At 38.7% G+C, this 18659-nt stretch overlaps 1 protein-coding gene across 1 annotated transcript; it reads left to right on the top strand.

Annotated features, from left to right (window-relative positions):
- The first annotated feature begins 1486 nt into the window (after positions 1–1486).
- LOC133524930 (electron transfer flavoprotein-ubiquinone oxidoreductase, mitochondrial) lies at positions 1487–17692 on the top strand. The gene is made up of 15 exons (XM_061861092.1): positions 1487–1615; positions 1979–2083; positions 4212–4324; positions 5152–5350; positions 5909–6000; positions 6577–6736; positions 8469–8581; positions 8708–8927; positions 10039–10194; positions 11450–11574; positions 12596–12713; positions 13402–13509; positions 15154–15267; positions 15967–16041; positions 17240–17692. The coding sequence occupies exons 1-15, from the start codon at positions 1582–1584 to the stop codon at positions 17326–17328; spliced, it is 1821 nt and encodes a 606-aa protein (XP_061717076.1). The 5' UTR covers positions 1487–1581; the 3' UTR covers positions 17329–17692.
- Positions 17693–18659: the final 967 nt, after the last annotated feature.

Here is an 18659-nt window from a genome sequence, read left to right as displayed (position 1 = left end):
CGTGGTTCACGCCCTGCTCCCGTCGCCCACAGCTAGGTTGCAATTGCGACAATTTCATGGTTTGGTATGGCTTCTCTATATAAAGTAATAATAACTCAATGATTATAAGCCGAAAGATGTCCAGCTCGGCATACCTCTCTCAAGGATCTCCACGACTGGTCGTGCGCTGCCCTCATCCAACGGTTCCTGCAATCTTATCCAGGTCGTTGGTAGATGTTATTGGAGGCTTTTTCTCCTGCTACGTTATTTGTTCGTCCGAGCAATGTCACTCCCCAGCAGACATTAGAGCGCTCTTAATTTAAAAAAAATGCCCCTAAACGCGCAAACTAGCGTCACAAATTGGTTTTCTTGAGTCTGCACCTCCATTTTATCGGTCATAATCTTACAATTGGATAAAGTGGAATCGGCGAGCTAAATTGTCGTTTGCGTCCACACCACCTGATTTGATTAGACAATTTAATCAGATTGGCGGAAAAGTGGACTGGCTTGAACCCAACGCGGGTATATCGGGTCATAAAGAAATAAGTAAGCATATTAGAGGGGTCCATATTGGGTTGCATAAAAGTTTAAGCCATATCTTTGATACGCATAACAACTTGTGTCATAATCATCATTGCGTATACAAATGAAAAATCATATTATGTTGTGTCATACATTTTTAGCCATAATATTTGATGATATACATAGCAGTTGTCATATATTTTTTGTGCATACCTAACGAACCTATAACCTAACCTATAATTTTATGCGAATTGAATTTATGACTATAAAAATTATGACATAACTCATTTATGACAAAAACCCAGTTATGCTCAGGAATAATTCTGACTAAAGATTTTTATGACTTACAATTTTATGCATAAAGTGTTATGACAATTAAAAATATGACAAAAGTTGTTATGCGACCAGAGGGAGTCCCATATTGGAGTGCTCACTCGATACATCAGTTTTCTTACCAAAACGCTTATTCAGCATCTAGCGTCAAGTAGCGGATTTATCAGTGCTGCTACTTGACAATAGATGTCGCGACAAACAAGGTCATATGGCCAATGGCCAAGGGGAGAGGCAGGAGCATACATATATGTAGTTAAAAATTATGTTCTCTGCCCCACGCCCACGCCCATGTTCCATAAATTTGGTGGGCAACAAAAACGTCTACATTACTTAGGTCTTTTTAGAAGTATATATGTAGAAATTAAAAGTGAGACTATGAAAAGAACAAATAATAATAGCGTTTTTTCCTCTGGTTTTCTTTGCTACTCTTACTGAAATGAAAGTTCCATAAGACAATCGCGTTTGGGCATTTTGCCCCACCTCCTAAGTCTAATCCAGTTAAATACCTAGAGTTAGACCAAGCTAAGTTGGCACTGATTTTGATAGCCCAGACTGTGCAAGTGTTATTTATACGTCAGTATTTCATGGAAGTTGTCATTTAAAAGAACACTTGCACAGTCTGGGACTGAATACCTGACAAAATTAAACAAATAAATAAAACGGAACGTAAATGTCAAAAACATAAGCAAAACGCTAATGAAGTTGTGATTGTGCACTGTGCGGTATCGGAACGTATGCTGTAAAAACATGGCGGCGGCAATTGTTAGTTCGGCTCGTCAGGGTAAATAAATGCTTTTTAAATTAAATATCACATATTGTTGAGCTTAAAGTAGTGTTAAACTGGCTCTAAAAAAAGTTTTAATTATCAAAAGTGCTACTGTTCATATATAATGTAGTTAAAAAGTTGTTTTATAGTGACGTGCGTATCAGCTGTTTGTGAAGTTATTGTATTTTATGAATTATCCCAGTGTTTTTAAGTTATTGAAGCCCAAATTTAGGTGAAAATGCTTGTATCAATGTTTGTCCTAAATAATTATACAGTTCGGTTACGCAATGTAGTGTCAGAAACAAAAGTTCAAAGTTCACTTTATTTGTTTTGATCGGTATTCAATTGTTTTGATTGATATTTTTTTATAATTTTCAGTGGGGAGGCTAACAAATGCTGCCAGAAGACTTTATTCAGACCAATTCCCGAAAATAACAACACATTATACGATACACCCTAGAGATAAGGACCCAAGATGGAAAGGTAAAATATTGTGATAAAAATTAGGGTTGTCTCATTATAATATCATTAGTTAATTTGATTACAGAATCATCGAATTTACTAGTAAAACATTTCAAGTATAATTAGTTATTTTCATTGAGTCATGTGCTTAATATTGTTGTGCAAGGTCATGGACATAACCATGAAACCAAGATATAATAATATAAACATGTGTTTCTATGTGGCATATGTGGCTGGCTGAGTGCTATTGAATTTTATTGAATTTATACCGCTCTTTGAAGGTGTTACATAATTTTTATTAAGATTTTTCGGACTCCTACTGTATTTCTGACCCTGTTAATTTGGGGGCACTGGTAGGCCCCACCAAGACGAGCAAAGCGAAGCACAAGGGCACTACCTACCTTTTCTTGAAGCACTTCCTCGTTTTTTTGAATCCCCATAACTTGGGTTTGGATTATACCAGGTAAACGAAATTCTCGGGATATAATGTCAATAAAAGACTTATTGAGCATAAAAAAATTCAATTGCATAGCTCTCATACTTTAGATTTTATTCATATCTAAAAAAACCCTGATTTTGTCACTGACTCACTCACTCACTGATGATCATCAAAACCTTTAGGGTATTTCCTGATGTCCTAGGAAGCTGAAATTAGGTATGTAGGATCGTATTAGTACACAAACAACAAAAAAATACCAAAAATTGAGAATTTTTTTTTGTCCCTAAAGTGTGGTGGAATTTCGTATGGGGAATCAATAACCGCTAAACCAATTAAATTTGGCATGTAGTTAGTTTTTGTTATGGGGAAGGATAAAGAATAGTTTTCAATCCCAAAATCACCCCTTAAGGGTGAAAAGGGGGTGAAAAAGGGCGTTAGGGGGAAAAGGGGTTGAAGTTTATATGGGGAATATTTCAGAATTTTTAATAGTAAATCACCCTCATCCCTTTAAATTAGGGGATGGAAGATTGTCATAAGCAACTTACAAAAAGAAATGAAATCCCATCAAAAAGATTTTCATGTAAAATGTAGCCAAGACAAGACCATAAGGCTTGCACTTGTCAAAAAGTTAATAGATTTCTTGTAGAGCAAGCTTCTAACTCTACAAGCCCAAACTTCACAAATGAGAATTAATAAATGAATGAAACTCTACACCTCAACATATATGGCTAGTGAATAAAAACCAATAGAATCAGCAGTATTAAAGTATTCCACTGATTTTTCTTTAATTAGGCAACTTACTAGGGACTAATAATTAGGGTAGTAACACGGCATTATCAAAATTATGAAATAACCTAGGTATCAGATTGCTTTTGATTATCACAAATCAATAAGAACGTTTTTATATCTAAACATCAAATTTCTATGAATTTATGACTTTTAGTTAACAGTTAACACTTGCACAGGCTGGGCTACCAAAATTGCTGCCAACTTAGGTTGGTCTGACTCTAAAGTGCTCTCACTTCAACCTTCATTCCAAGCATTAGAGATGAAAACGGACCATAAACTGGAAATTAGAATTAAGCTATCAAACACGGATCACAAGGATTTGTGGTCGACAGTTGTTTAGGTACTTCAGTTCATATAATGATGATGATTTTTGAATATGGACAGGCTTGCAGATTTTTTTTTCCATTTGTTGCAATCTTGAGTGGTTTACTTCCAGATCTCTCCTGCCAAGATCACTTGAGCCAGCCTCATTCTCAAATGATCATCTCCATAACTTATATCAAATAGCAGTAACATAACTTGATTCCTATGAGAATAGTAAATTTGATATAATTTTGTTTTACCTCTCATCTTCTTTATACTCGTTTCCTCATGACTGAGGGTCGCGAGTGTCGCGACCACATGAGATCGTTATTTTGTGCACCAAGGCTCTCCATTCTGCACGATTTTCGGCCTTTCTAATAATAATAGGCGCCTGTGTAGATCCATGGCAGGCCTTCATTACAATGTCCACCCAGTAGGTTGGTGGATGTCCACTACCCCGTCCTCCATCCATCATGCCAACCATAATGCACTTTTAGAAAGTTGTCCGGCTCCAGTCTGGCTATATGTCCACAGTAATTAAGGGTCCGCTGGAGACAATTGGTGTTGATAACCGGCACTGGATTTGGGCATGTTATAATATGAAAAAAATATTTTCAGATATAAACATGGAGCGTATGGCAGAGGAGACGGACATCCTGATCATTGGTGGAGGTCCGGCGGGCATGGCTGCGGCCATCAGAGCTCGGCAGATTGCAGAGGAGAAGGGAGCTGTAAGTTCATATTTAATTACTGTCACTTTAATAATGATACTCATAGAAAATCTTAAGAACTAACTTTTGAGGATCATCAGGATTCTTGATAAATACTTTCACTCTTTACAAGTTTAAATGCACCTATATATTTTTTTTGATAACTAATATTATATTGTAATCAAGTTTTATTGAATGAAACTTGAAACCTATGTAGATAACAACTAACCTATTGCGTGTCGTTTCACGCGAAATAGGCAGTTCCTTCCATTCATGAAACTCTATTTAATGTAATTTTTAGTGTTGGTACGGGAAAGGAAAAGACGGAACCCTTATAGGATCACTTTGTTGTCTGTCCGTCTGTCTGTCTGTTAAGACCCTTTCTCTCTCGGGTACGCGTTGAGGTATCGAGTTGAAATTAAGATTATATGCTCAGGTCTACAGCCCCTTGAAGCTGTGAAAAAATCAAACTTCTAAGTTAACGTCAAAAAAAGATGCGGCTGTTTATGCCGCAGTAAACGTATATTTCGATACTCTCAAGGGAATAAAAATTAACAGGGCACTTCTCGTTGAACTAGAACTATGAAATTTGGCAAGTAATAATGTCTTACACTACAAGCACAGGAAAAAGTTTGTAAAAAAACAAGTTATATTTGTACGGAACCCTCGGTAGGCGAGATCGAGTCGCACTTGGCCGGTTTTATTATTTTGAGCTCTATTATGTACCTAAGTATAGTCTATCTATACCAACACAATAGCTACGTACACGTAATTCCCGACTTCAAGGTTTGGTGTGAACTACATGCAAGTAATGCGAAGTGCTTGGAATGATTTATCTTTTGTTACAGGAAGTACGAGTAACCCTACTAGAGAAAGCTGCCGAGGTCGGAGGCCACATACTCTCAGGGGCCTGCGTGGATCCCATCGCGTTGAACGAGCTCATCCCCGACTGGAAGGAGAAGGGGGCTCCCATGGACACGGTGGTTAATGCTGACAAGTTCGGATACTTGACCAAGAGCGGGAGGATTCCTATTCCGGTTTTACCAGGTTAGAATAAAAAATATGTACGCAAGGCTCGGAAACCGGTTAAATTTCCAAACCGTTGTCATGTACTTGGCGCAAAACCTTTTAATTTCGGTTTTGCTCGAAAAACCGTTATCTTTAAACCGACCTTTTACGAGAACAGTTCTCGTAAAAGGTCGGTTAATCGGTTTAGAACAATAAAAACTGGTTTCTTCCTATGTCGGTGTCTATGTTTACGTGGCACACCACCAGGCCGACCGGCCGTTGCGTCGGTCGTCGTAGAAACCGGTTTTTTAGGTTTTTAGGCTTATAAAAGTTCCGAGGAAAGCCGGTATTTACCGGTATTTTAAAAACCGGTTCCGAGCCTTGTATGTATGTAGTATTGAAGGCTGACAAGGCTGGAGGCCATATACTCTCAAGATGCCCTGGGTTCATCCTGTCTTGACTTCTGATAATTTTACAGACAAAATAACCTACTTACAGTTTCATTTATACCGGATTACAAATCCAAGAAAGGGTTATGTTTTTAGCAATGACTGTAGATAAGTTTTTAATTAAAAATCTACCGTTATGTTGTTTCAGGGATGCCTATATACAACCACGGCAACTACGTTGTTCGGTTGGGCCACTTGGTCAGATGGATGTCGGAGCAAGCTGAGGCGGCCGGTGCCGAGGTAAATGTTATAATATATCTATATCTTTTTACTATCCATTTACTTCTTCTCATTCACAGTTGACGTGGTATGTATCTGAACGGCCAATGTGCGCACACACACCTACAAGCACCTTACACGCCTATATAAATGAAATATAAATTGTTTCTCCTACCTGTCCCTCCCAATGGTCGCATTAATCCAATATTCCATGAGCGGGCAGTCAAGACGTTGGACCATAGGTACACATGCTGTTGCCTATTATTAGTGTGAAGGTGTTTCATGTTCATATATGAATGTCAGATGACCGCTGGCCGCTTCGAATTTGGTTACTTACCTACCATATTGTTTTTGTTTCTGTCAGTTTCATAGACGAAAAAATATTCCACATATCCGAAATACGGAAGATATCACAGTAGGGATAGGTGAAATAAGCGCACCCATAACCTTATTTATTTAAATACTCGTGTTGCATCTCTTTCCTTAATATCGCAAAGGACAGAGATGCAGCCATTTTTCCCATTTTTGGCCAAATCTGGGTGACTATATCAATAGATCATCGAAATTCTTAAATAATATCAGTTTTATTTTATATAGGTATGGCCGGGCTGCGCAGGCGCCGAGCTTTTATACCGCGACGATGGCTCCCTAAAGGGCGTAGCGACAGGCGACGTGGGCATCGCCAAAGACGGGAGCCCTAAAGACATGTTCGAACGCGGCATGGAGTTCCATTCCAAGTTAACCATCTTTACTGAAGGTAAGATGTATATGAACACCACCAGCCTACTAACAGAAACTCTTCATCAACTGACGCGCGCGGCTACATTCCAATAGCAACCTTCGTCCGTTCCCACAAGATTCACGATGCCGCGCCGCTCACGATAGGTGTCGCGTTTAATGCCTTTGCTGTAAGGTTTAAATTCAGTTAGCAGTGTAGATTGTAGATGGTACAGCGACAATGGGTCCCTAAAAGACGTGGGGAACGCCAAATAAGGGATCTTTAAGGACATGTTCGAACGCAGCATGGAATCGCATTCCAAGATTATCATCTTTGCTGAAGGTACATCTTACATGATCAGCCTATACTATTTGCGTAGTGTATGTTCATACTATTTGATACGAGGTTGCTACTTATATATCCGGAAACAAAAAAACAAACAAACGTACACGGCTGAAAATGGTTTTATTGTTTTTCAAAGTATTCCCCTTGATGATCTATGCACTTTTGCATTCGTGTGAACCAATTTTTGAAGCACTTCTGCCACTCCGCCTGAGGTACCTCCATAACGTGTTGTTTGAATGCGTCGACAGCATCTTCAGCGGTCGAAAATCGTTGACCGCGTAATTTATTTTTCATATTGGGAAATAAATAAAAATCATTGGGTGCCAAGTCAGGGCTGTACGGCGGATGACCCGTTAATTCCACATTTTGACCTTCCAAAAATAGAGTTGTTTCGCGTGACGTATGACAGCTGGCATTGTCATGATGAAGAATGATTCTTCGTCGCTGGTTAGTTTTACGAATTTGTTCAAATACTTCCGGTAAGCAAATGGTCGTGTACCAATCTGAATTAACCGTTTTACGGTTTTCTAGTGGCACTGTAGCTACATGGCCATTAATACCGAAGAAGCAGGCCACCATTTGTTTCAATGTACTTTTTGCACGAGTAACTTTCGTAGGGTTCGGCTCATTTTGAAACACCCATACCATTGATTGTTGCTTCGTTTCGGGATCGTATGCATAGATCCAGGATTCTTCACCTGTATAGATGTTATAAACGGCCTTTGAGTCACCACGGTTATATTTTTTTAACATTTTATTGCACCATTCGACGCGAGCATCTTTTTGCTCCTTAGTTAAGTTCTGCGGTATCCAACGCGAACAAATTTTTTTTACAGCTAAATGATCATGTAATATGCTATTAATGCTAGTCATAGAAATACCCAGAGTCGCCTCTATCTCGCGGTACGTAACATGTCGGTCGTCCATTATAAGTTTTCGCACAGTCTCAATATTTTGTGGTACAACGACCGATTTCGGGCGACCTGCCTTAACTTCGTCCGTAAGCATACTACGTCCACGATTGAACTCACTAAACCAGTGATACACAGTAGTTTTAGATGGAACTTCATCACCAAAAGTTGAAGTTAGTTGATCTATGCACTGTTGTTGCGTTAAACCACGCCGAAAATCATAATAAATCATAGCACGAATATTTTCACGAGTGAGTTCCATTCTTGCAGCGAGATGACATTTAAAACCCGTCAAAAACAAAACACTAGCGTTAATAAAAAATAAAAAAAAATATACCGGCCAGTACTTAAAAAAGTTCAAATTTTACCATGGAGGTCAAATATACTATTTAAGAAGATTGTAATCCCGGTTTCCGGATATATAAATAGCAGCCCTCGTAACTGTCCAATATACGAGAATAAGTCGTCAAAACTATATTAATCTATATATTTTATTTGATGATATTCGTTTTTAGGTTGCCACGGACATTTAACAAAGATGGTATCCAAAAAGTATAATTTAAGAGAGAAGAGTGAACCACAGTCTTATGGTATTGGCCTTAAGGAGTTATGGGAAGTCAAACCTGAGGTATTTACAATTTACATATCTATTTTTTATAATAATATAGCGTTTGACACCATCTTATAATTGGAACCTTCATAAACTTTTTACAAAATATGATAAATATTACGAGATTTTTTTTGTCATCCCCAGAACCATAAACCCGGCTTAGTCGAGCACACAATCGGCTGGCCATTGGACAAGAATACATACGGCGGTTCCTTTATCTACCATTTACAAGTGCCCGAGGGCGAAGCCCCCTTAGTGGCAACTGGCTTCGTCATAGGACTGGACTACGCTAATCCTTACCTGAGTCCGTTTAAGGAGTTTCAGCGATTTAAATTGCATCCTTATGTGAAGCCACTGTTTGAAGGTAAGACAGATATAAGTCAGACCCACACATATAAAGTGTCGGAGGGCAAAGCCCCTCTACCAGTGACAGCATAGGACTAGATTACGCTAATTCTTATCTCAGCTCATTCAAGGAGTTCGAGAAATTCATATGTGAAGCCACTGTTTGAAGGTAATAACACATAAATATAAAATAGATCAACACTGGTCAGTGTCGGAGGGCGAAGCCCCCTAGTAGCGACGGGCTTTGTAATAGGACTGGACTATGCCTATCCTTACTTCAGCTTTTTTAGTTATAGCGATTTAAAATGCATCTATATATATGAAGTCACTGTTCGAAGGTAAACATTCATACATAAAAAATAGATCAACATCGGTCAGTATCGGAGGGCGAAGCCCCCTAGTAGCGACGGGCTTTGTAATAGGATTGAACTACGCTAATCCTTTCCTCAGCTAGTTCAAGGAGCTCCAGCGATTAAAGCTGTTCGAAGGTAATACACATAAATATAAAATAGATCAATACCGGTCAGTGTAGGAGGGCGAAGCCCCCTAGTAGTGACGGTCTTTGTAATAGGAGTGGACTACGCTAATCCATACCTGAGTTCATTTAAGGAGTTCCAGCTATTCAAGCTGCATCTATATCACTATTCGAAGGTGAAACACATAAGTAAATTAGACCAACAGTTGTAAATGTTAGAGGGCTATGCCTCCCTAGTAGCGACGGGCTAGCGGCGCCAACCTGTAACAGAGGGTGTACCGCCAACATCATGATATGTTATCGATCTCTCTATCGCTCTTGCATATTCGAGCCATAGAGAAGCCGATTACGAGTCCTTTCAAGAAGTTCCAGCGATTGATGTTGCACGCCTATTGGAAGCCATTTGTCGAAGTAATACGGAAAGAGAAACAACCAGTGTTGGAAACTGTAATATTATAATTTAGATAAGTACTTAAATACATAGAAAACATAACTGAGGAAGAAATATCTGTGATAAGTACATAAATAAATGGGACATCCTGCTTCGTAGGCAGGGTCACTCCTAACTCCTTACTAGGCTAGGAGGCCGTAAAACAATAATATATGATTAAAAAAATGTCGTCCCTTCAAATCCATAATATGTATGTTATTTCAGGCGGATCTCGGATAGCATACGGCGCCCGCGCCCTGGTGGAGGGCGGCTGGCAGTGCCTGCCGGCGCCCGCGTTCCCGGGCGGCTGCCTGGCCGGCGACTCGGCCGGCTACCTCAACATGCCGCGCATCAAGGGCACGCACAACGCCATGAAGAGCGGTCAGTGATACGCTGTTTTTATATGCATTACAGGCATTTTAAACATGTACATATTTGTACACTTGTTTTACTAAAAACTCTATATAGTAATAATACTTATAGGTAGTTAGAAGGTAGATTAATACCATCCGAGGTGGCGCGATGTGCCGCGCGTAAGTAAATAACCAATCCGATACTATCAGTTCCGCAATTTAAAAACCGCGTTATAGCGAGTTCGCGTTATGCGGGGTCGCGTAAAGCGGGGTATTACTGTACAAATGACAATAATATCACTTTCAATCTAAAATGATAATTAAATCTAAAATGACAGTTCCAATTGTGAATAGGAGGCAGCACAGGAGCCGTCATATTTTTGGCGCGAGGCGTAAATGTGATGTTTATTGTTCCGATGTAGCCCACAAGATGGTAGAACCTACTATGCACAAGAAAACACGTGACGTAAATGTACATGCTTATAGTTCCGATTCAGGCCACAAGATGGCAGACCCTCCAACGCGCACGGTCCCTATACTTGGTTTGCCCGATTGAACTGTTATCACACTGATTGTGTAGTATATTGCTAATAAATAGTTATTGGCTGAGTGTCTGTCAAAAATGTGGATTTTAAATAGTGATTATACAAGTATTTAAAAATTGGAAATTACGCAGTGACAGATGCCCGATTCTTGAAATTTCGCCACATCGGAGCCCGAGTCTTAGGCGACGGTCGATGGCAAGCTTCGCTTTGATTGTTGCCTTCATACGTACTATTTAGCCTACTTGGTTTCTTTGGTTTTCATAAAAACAAAGCCGACCTGTGAAATTGCCATTTTTTGTGAAAAACTACATAAAATGTTACATTTTGATACACAATGACAAAGTGCTAAAATATGTACACACTACCTCAATGTATGGACAATAATGGCGTATCTTTTTGTTTATTTTGTCCATGTTGATATTTAATATCTTCTTTGTACCTCTCTTGTTGTACTCTATAAGAAATAAAAGATGTTTCCTTTGAGTAAAATGTGCTATTTCGTAGATTTTAGGTATTCATAGTTCACTAGTGCTCATTTATTTTTCCCACTATGTAAAGTAACGGCATCAGTAATGATTTAGACCCAATGATGAACAATAATCCACATTCTATAAAAACTTAAGGTTTATATACAATATAACCTTCTTATAATCTTTAAATTAAGAACGAAGTATTCATAACTGGTGCCCATTAGCTTAATGTGTTCAACACTGGTATGTCATTATCGTTATATTTCAGGCATGTTGGCGGCCGAGGCCGCGATGGACCTCATCATATCGGGCGAGGCCACTCACGATAAAGGCGTCGTTCCCTCTGCATACGAGGACAAGCTTAAACAGTCCTTCGTTTATAAGGAGTTGAAGGTAACCCTGACTATTAATGGAACTTAAAATTTAAATTATGAATACTTTGTCAGTTAACTATAGATGAAGTGAAACATATAATAGAAATATGTGTGGTGGTATGTTTTTCATGGTTTTTTCGCCTTTACTTACAATTACTGTGTATATTTGAAGCAATAGATACATTAACTAACAATCCAATGTGTTTTGACTGTTATGGTTGCCTTACATAATTTTCTCCCATGTGACTGATTCGTTGAGTAATACGTGGACGCATCTCATCACACAAGGAACAACTTCATATACTGTTAACGAATTAGACACTTAAACAACAAACAAACAAGTCCACATTCACTAATTCACTTAAACAAATTAAACTTTCGACACAGAATAATAGTATTTCGACTTGTCAAATAATTATAATACACTTGAAGTTGTCTAGTAAACGCGCGCTCGTGGACAATTATGCAGCTAACTTCACACTAAAAGCCCGGCTTAATTTGCCTATAAGATTGCTATACATACCAACAAATAGTTACATTCGTTATATGGCAGTTTGTAGGCTAGAGCGCCTAGAGCGGGACGAAAAGGCAAGCCCGGTTGCAAGCCGACGAGTGATTTCTTTTGCGCGGACGAGGCGCCACGGCAAAAATTTGCAACTCGCTCGCGCCGCGGTGGCTTGGATTCAATAATACTAGTTCTTTTGGCGCGCGGATTTAATGCAATCTATATTGATCTTATCACTACGTAATTTCGGTAAGGCAACTAAGGCAAGCCCGGCTTTTGGGCTTGTATGGAAGTACCGCCACTGCCGGTTTCCTCACGATGTTTTCCTTCACCGAAAAGCGTGCGGGAAATATCAAATGATATTTCGTAACTAAGTTCATAAAAACTTATTGGTACGAGCCGGGGTTTGAACCCGCAACCTCCGGATTTAAAGTAGCACGCTCTTACCGCTAGGCCACCAGCGCATCTATCGCGCTATAATCGTTCGGTTAATAAATATTGGAATGGTACTTAGTATTGGTAATGTGGTTCGCAGCAAGTCCGCAACGTGCGGCCGTCCTTCCACACGAAGCTGGGGCTGTGGGGCGGCCTGGCCTACGGCGGCTTCTCCGTGCTCTCGCGCGGAGCCGAACCCTGGACCTTCAGCCACGGAGGTAATCTATATCTATAAAATGGTTCCGTTACTTGGATACTTCAGACAACGCACAACCGAAACCGCTTTATATCATAAACACAAACATCAGTCAAACGCCAAGCTCTCGGGCGCAAGGGAGCTAATGAAAACCTTACTCGAAGTGTGCTTTGACAGCGTCCGCCATAACAGTTTTGAATGATTCACGGTTAGTTTCACTAGAATTAAATCGACCGGGATATAAACCGTGATTACCTTCTATATATAGTTTTTGAGCTCCCGATATTGATAAGATGCATGTAACTGCTTCGAAATATCGAGAGATCAAAAACAATATACATAAAAGGTAATCATAAATCAATCACATCCCGGTCGATTTAAGTCTAGCGTACGTCATTACACCTATAGGCGTCCTTGGCGCTGTGGGCACGACTAGTAACGACGCCTTTAGGTGTTCTTGGCGTTCAGAAGGTTAAGGTGCGACCACACCGATGCTTAAAAAACGGTGAAGGCACGGAATCGCAGTGACGCATTGTAATGGTAAAGGTGTGGTTACACCTTTATTTGGGTAAGATAGAAATGATAGAATTGCCGTTTGTCGATAAGCGTTTGTCACTTGACCACTATAGGTTTGCATACCTTATGCACAAAGGTTAAACCTTCCAAAATGTATATAATTTTTTTTTACTTATAATTAAATGGCGTTTCAGGAGCGGACCACGCGAAACTAAAGCCGGCGAAGGAATGCCAGCCCATCGAGTACCCGAAGCCTGATGGGGTTATCACATTCGACTTGCTCTCGTCTGTCGCCTTAACAGGTACAGTCGCCAAAAACCCTGCATACAAATCTCAGAAATCGAGGTTTTGACGAAATCCCAAACTTAACCAACCGCAACGAAATTTTGTGAACGGAATGAAAAAGAAATTATCTAACTGTTTTGATTTTTGCGTTTATTGTTGCCGACTTTGTATGCTAGGCGTCTGTTTAAGGCGCATTTTTAGGGTTCCATAGCCAAATGGCAAAATACGGAACCCTTATAGATTCGTCATGTCCGTCTGTCTGTCCGATTCTGTCACAGCCACTTTTTTCCGAAACTAAAAGCTATACTGTTCAAACTTGGTAAATAGATGTATTCTATGAACCGCATTATGATGTTTACACAAAAATAGAAAAAAAAACAATAAATTTTGGGGGTTCCCCATACTTAGAACTGAAACTCAAAAAATCTTTTTTCATCAAACCCATACGTGTGGGGTATCTATGGATAGGTCTTTAAAAATGATATTGAGGTTTCTAATATCATTTTTTTTCTAAACTGAATAGTTTGCGCGAGAGACACTTCCAAAGTGGTAAAAAGTGTGTCCCCCCCCCCCCCCGTAATTTCTAAAATAACAGAATGAAAAATCTAAAAAAAATATATGATATACATTACCATGCAAACTTCCACCGAAAATTGGTTTGAACCAGATCTAGTAAGTAGTTTTTTTTAATACGTCATAAATGGTACGGAACCCTTCATGGGCGAGTCCGACTCGCACTTGGCCGCTTTTTTTAGCCGTTTTTAGCGCTGTTGGAAGCAACCTAGTTCTTATAAAAACCAGAATATCAAAAAAGGCAATACTTACAGACAGACACAGGTCACTTGTAATATTGCATATAAAAATATTATTCATCTAAAGCCAAAATCCAGAGAGGAAAATATCGAGAACGTTTGTATGGAATACTACTAATACGACTAATGTTTCCTCGTAACTGACTATTGGCGGCCCTTACGGGGCTCCCTGGCGCCAATGACCTTCAATCTGAATCCCTTAGTTTTCTAAGGTTTTTTGTAGCTAATCATAGCAACAGCAACTGTTTTAAGCAATATACTATTCCATATGTACTCCAAAGTTCATTGTCTTCGAGATATTTGGCATCAAAGTTGAACAATTTTTAGGCCAAAAACGTGGATTTCCGGTCGTAACTTTTGTGTTATTTAGTTTAAAATTAAAATCTCTGACCAGTTTTTAGAGACGTCAAAGACGAACCCAAATATGTAGATTTCGTATATCATATCCTTCACAGCGATCACATGATACAATCGAGTAACAAAAAGAGCGTTTTTGTAGACAATGCTTAAAACAAATCATAAAAAAATAAGTGTTCATTTCTTTCAATATCCGGCAGATCAGAATGGAGGTAAAAAATTGAAGAACCGATAGCCGATTGTCTTATAATTCTATTTGTAATGCAAATGCCAACATCCCGAACGTTTTTTGGAAAGTTTTGAGTCGTAACTCCAAAGTTACGACTCAAAACTTTCCAAAAAACGGCGGGGAACTTTTGCGATTTGAATAAAGCCGTGATCCATGTGATGTGTGAAAAAAGAATATTTATTTTAATCATTCCTCCACAATTTCTATTGTCTATTAAGAAATAATATAACAGTAGTATTCTATGTTATTTTTGTAATTTTTAGGCACTAACCATGAGGGCGACCAGCCACCACACTTGACGCTGAAGGACGATACCGTCCCCGTCAAGAACAATCTCGGCATCTACGACGGCCCCGAGGCCCGGTTCTGTCCGGCAGGTAAACACCGTTTTTTATGCCTACAACTTTGTGTTAAAAATTTAAAATAATGACCACTCTGGTTTAGAGAAAGGTTCAGATATCTAATAGAGTTTTACCCGTGTTATTACCCAGACGCAGATGTTCGGTATCTTCAAGGCCTGTGCACACCAGATGCGTGTGGACGTGCGGCTTGTAATATACAGAACATTATTAGAGACGGCACACTGGGCTAAAATTCCGCTCTCATTGACATAAAAACCAAAGTTGTTATTATCAAATTTTTTTTATTGGAATAGGTTTTGCTCAGTATTGTGGAGCAGAACGAAAATGAATTTGGTCATTTACCAATGAGACCTGAATTTAAGCTCACAGTGCGCATTTTTTGTTACTTGCTGATGTCATTGTCCACAAGATAATCTCTCAAGTGCTAAACGATCAGATTAAAAAAGTTTCAACTATACAAAGCCGTTATTTAGTTTTTTACCATAAAATATCACGAGACTAATGGCGTTATTCTTAAACGCGTTACTGGCCTGAATTAGCTTTGAATCGTTTGTCTATATCTGTTATTTTGACTTATGTATTTGTAAGAAAGGGATAAAACATAATTTAACTAAATCAGGCCCGTAAAGTTTTATGAATAAGGGGGTAACTCTTTAGTTTCTATCCAAACGATCAAATACCTGCCGCTGATCTGTGATTTACTTATATTTCTAGGTGTATACGAATACGTACCAATGGAAACCGGAGACGGGCAGAGACTACAGATAAACGCACAGAACTGCATACATTGTAAGTATATTTAGCGTTAATTAACATAAAATATTCCAGATGACAATCCAACAATTACCATTTCCATAATTTAATATTTCGAAAAGAATAATCTTCAAAGCATCAGTAAAGTTTACTTATTTGAAATTTATAATAAAATGTTTATAATAAAATAACTATTAAATTAAAATAAATAAAAACCCACTGCGGTATATGGCAACAAAAATCCATTTTACGTCAAATATGCCTTACATCATTTTGTAAAAGAGCTGGTACTCTTCAAACTGCTAGATCGATTACTAACAAATATAGCTAAGAACCGCATCGAAATCGGTCCATCCGTTGAAGAGTTACGATGCCACAGACAGAAAGACAGACAGACATTGACGTCAAACATATAATAACAGCCCTTTTTTGCGTCAGGGTTTGAAAATAACAAACTAGAAGAGTTGTAACGTCTAAAAAAATCGAATTTGACAGAAAGTTGATATAGACGGCGTTGTTGAACGGTTTAATCAAAGATAATTTGAAATAGAGGTGGATTGTCAAAGAAAATTTTGTAGTTGATCCTTGTTCTTCCTCTGATATGTGTTAAATTTGTTAAATATTACTGTTAAATTTACTGCCATCTTTCGACACATGATTAAAACTTTTAGAATGCTATTTGACTTAGATCCTTATTCTTACACTGATATGTGTTAAATTTGTTAAATAACAAATGGCGCCATCTTACCGGGCATCGGCTAAAGGTTGTGGCGCCATCGCTAGATGATGCCGCCATAACTTTGGCCATTGATCTATTAGATGGCGCCACTTTTTGATATTTAACAAATTCAACACATATCAATGTGAAATGCGAGGCGTTAGGGGTAGTAATTGATACTCAGGAGCTCGGTTCAATACTAACTGATTTATTCAAGATATACATGATTTATATAGTAGTCATCTACGTGTCCTGACATTTAGTTGACATTGAACAAATGCATAAATAATTATTATTTAAGTCCTTCAATTAGGTCGTAACCTTTGCATGCGTTGAAACTCTACGTCATGCCTACAGTACAAATGAAAGTATTAAGGATCAAAGTAAATGACGTTCTAAAAGTTTTAATCATGTGTCGAAAGATGGCAGTCAATTTACTGTGGCTACAAAGTTAAAAAATAAGTCTCGGGGAAATATAAGGCGACTAACATATTGATACAAGCGACATAATTGCAGGTAAGACGTGCGACATCAAGGACCCGTCGCAGAACATCAACTGGGTGGTGCCCGAGGGCGGCGGCGGGCCCGCCTACAACGGCATGTAGATATACACCCCGCACCGACAGATTACTAGTACATAATACCCCTTCCACACGTAACAATCTAATTGCTGACTGGATCCCTCAACCATCAGTTTGAATTTAGATTATAGTTTAGACCCTTTCAAAAACGAACCAATAAAACTGCCAATTTGATTAAGTTGTATAGCATCAAAATATGATGGTCATTCGGGGCATTGAAAACGGGTCGTTTTGTACAAAAAATATGTAACAAGTGACCCTTTTTCAATGCTCCTATGTGTGTATATCATTATAACGTTATCGTTTAAGTCTATCTGAAAGTCGTAAGTTGAATGTGCTATCGACCGCACTGTTAACAAACAATGTTACTGTTGTCGCCACACTAGGATACTGACCAAAGATACATTGATTGAGTGATGCGTAAAATCTAAGACAATTTACTGCTTCGAATTTGACAGGCAAACAAGATGGCGCTGTACAGCTCTCTACATTTTGCGGTAACTCTGACTGTCAAAAGTTGACGTTTGACAATTCAGTGACCGCAAAACAAATGGTGGAGTACAGCGCCATCTGTTTTGGATGTCAAACTAAAGGGCACGTTTTTTTGCTAGACTTCACCTCTCTATTACAATCAATTATCATTGCTATAACTAATTGATTCAGAGTCTACATTACTCACATTAAAAACAGCAAATAATCTTCAAATTTTTTATTTATTTATTATGAAACAAACAGTCGTGCAAATATTTTGGTTATATTCTCTTATCTTAAGTCTAGACTATCAGTTTCCAATATTTATGACCTACGAATTTGATGACCTACATGTGAATATAATCTGCGATCCTTTGTCCAGGAGCTCATTTAATTGTTTACTTTGTATACCTTGTTTTTACATTAAATTATCGTTAACTTTAGGTTATTCAGTTATCACATGCGCCGTATCCAGAGTCCGCGCCATTGTGATTACCGCTTTATATGCCATGCTATCAATGTATGCATACTTTATGCATGTCGCGACAGAAATATACAAACTGTGTTTGTACAGACTACAATTTTAAACCTTAAGCCATTTTTGGTTATTGCATCCCAAACTTAAGATTCAAATGATAATTACCCCAAAGATATTGTAACTGTTTTTTCTCTTAACACATTGAGTGTCGGGAAGGGTGCTCGGCGGGGTCTCTATGTGTAATCGCTTTCCTCTACAAAGCGGGAAAACGCTGAGATCGGCTACGTCACGTAGCGTTACGAAAACGTTAGCAGTGAATGCGTTAATGCATGTAATATGTCGTCGGTGGTTATACAAGGTGCCCTCGAGGAAACGGATTTTTTTTACCACCTATTCTGAGGTCATA

The sequence above is a fragment of the Cydia pomonella genome, chromosome 14, assembly GCF_033807575.1.
Source record: "Cydia pomonella isolate Wapato2018A chromosome 14, ilCydPomo1, whole genome shotgun sequence".
Taxonomy (NCBI): Eukaryota; Metazoa; Arthropoda; class Insecta; order Lepidoptera; family Tortricidae; genus Cydia; species Cydia pomonella.
The sequence above is the reverse complement of the archived record's forward strand: the minus strand, read 5'-3'. Positions and strand labels throughout refer to the sequence as shown.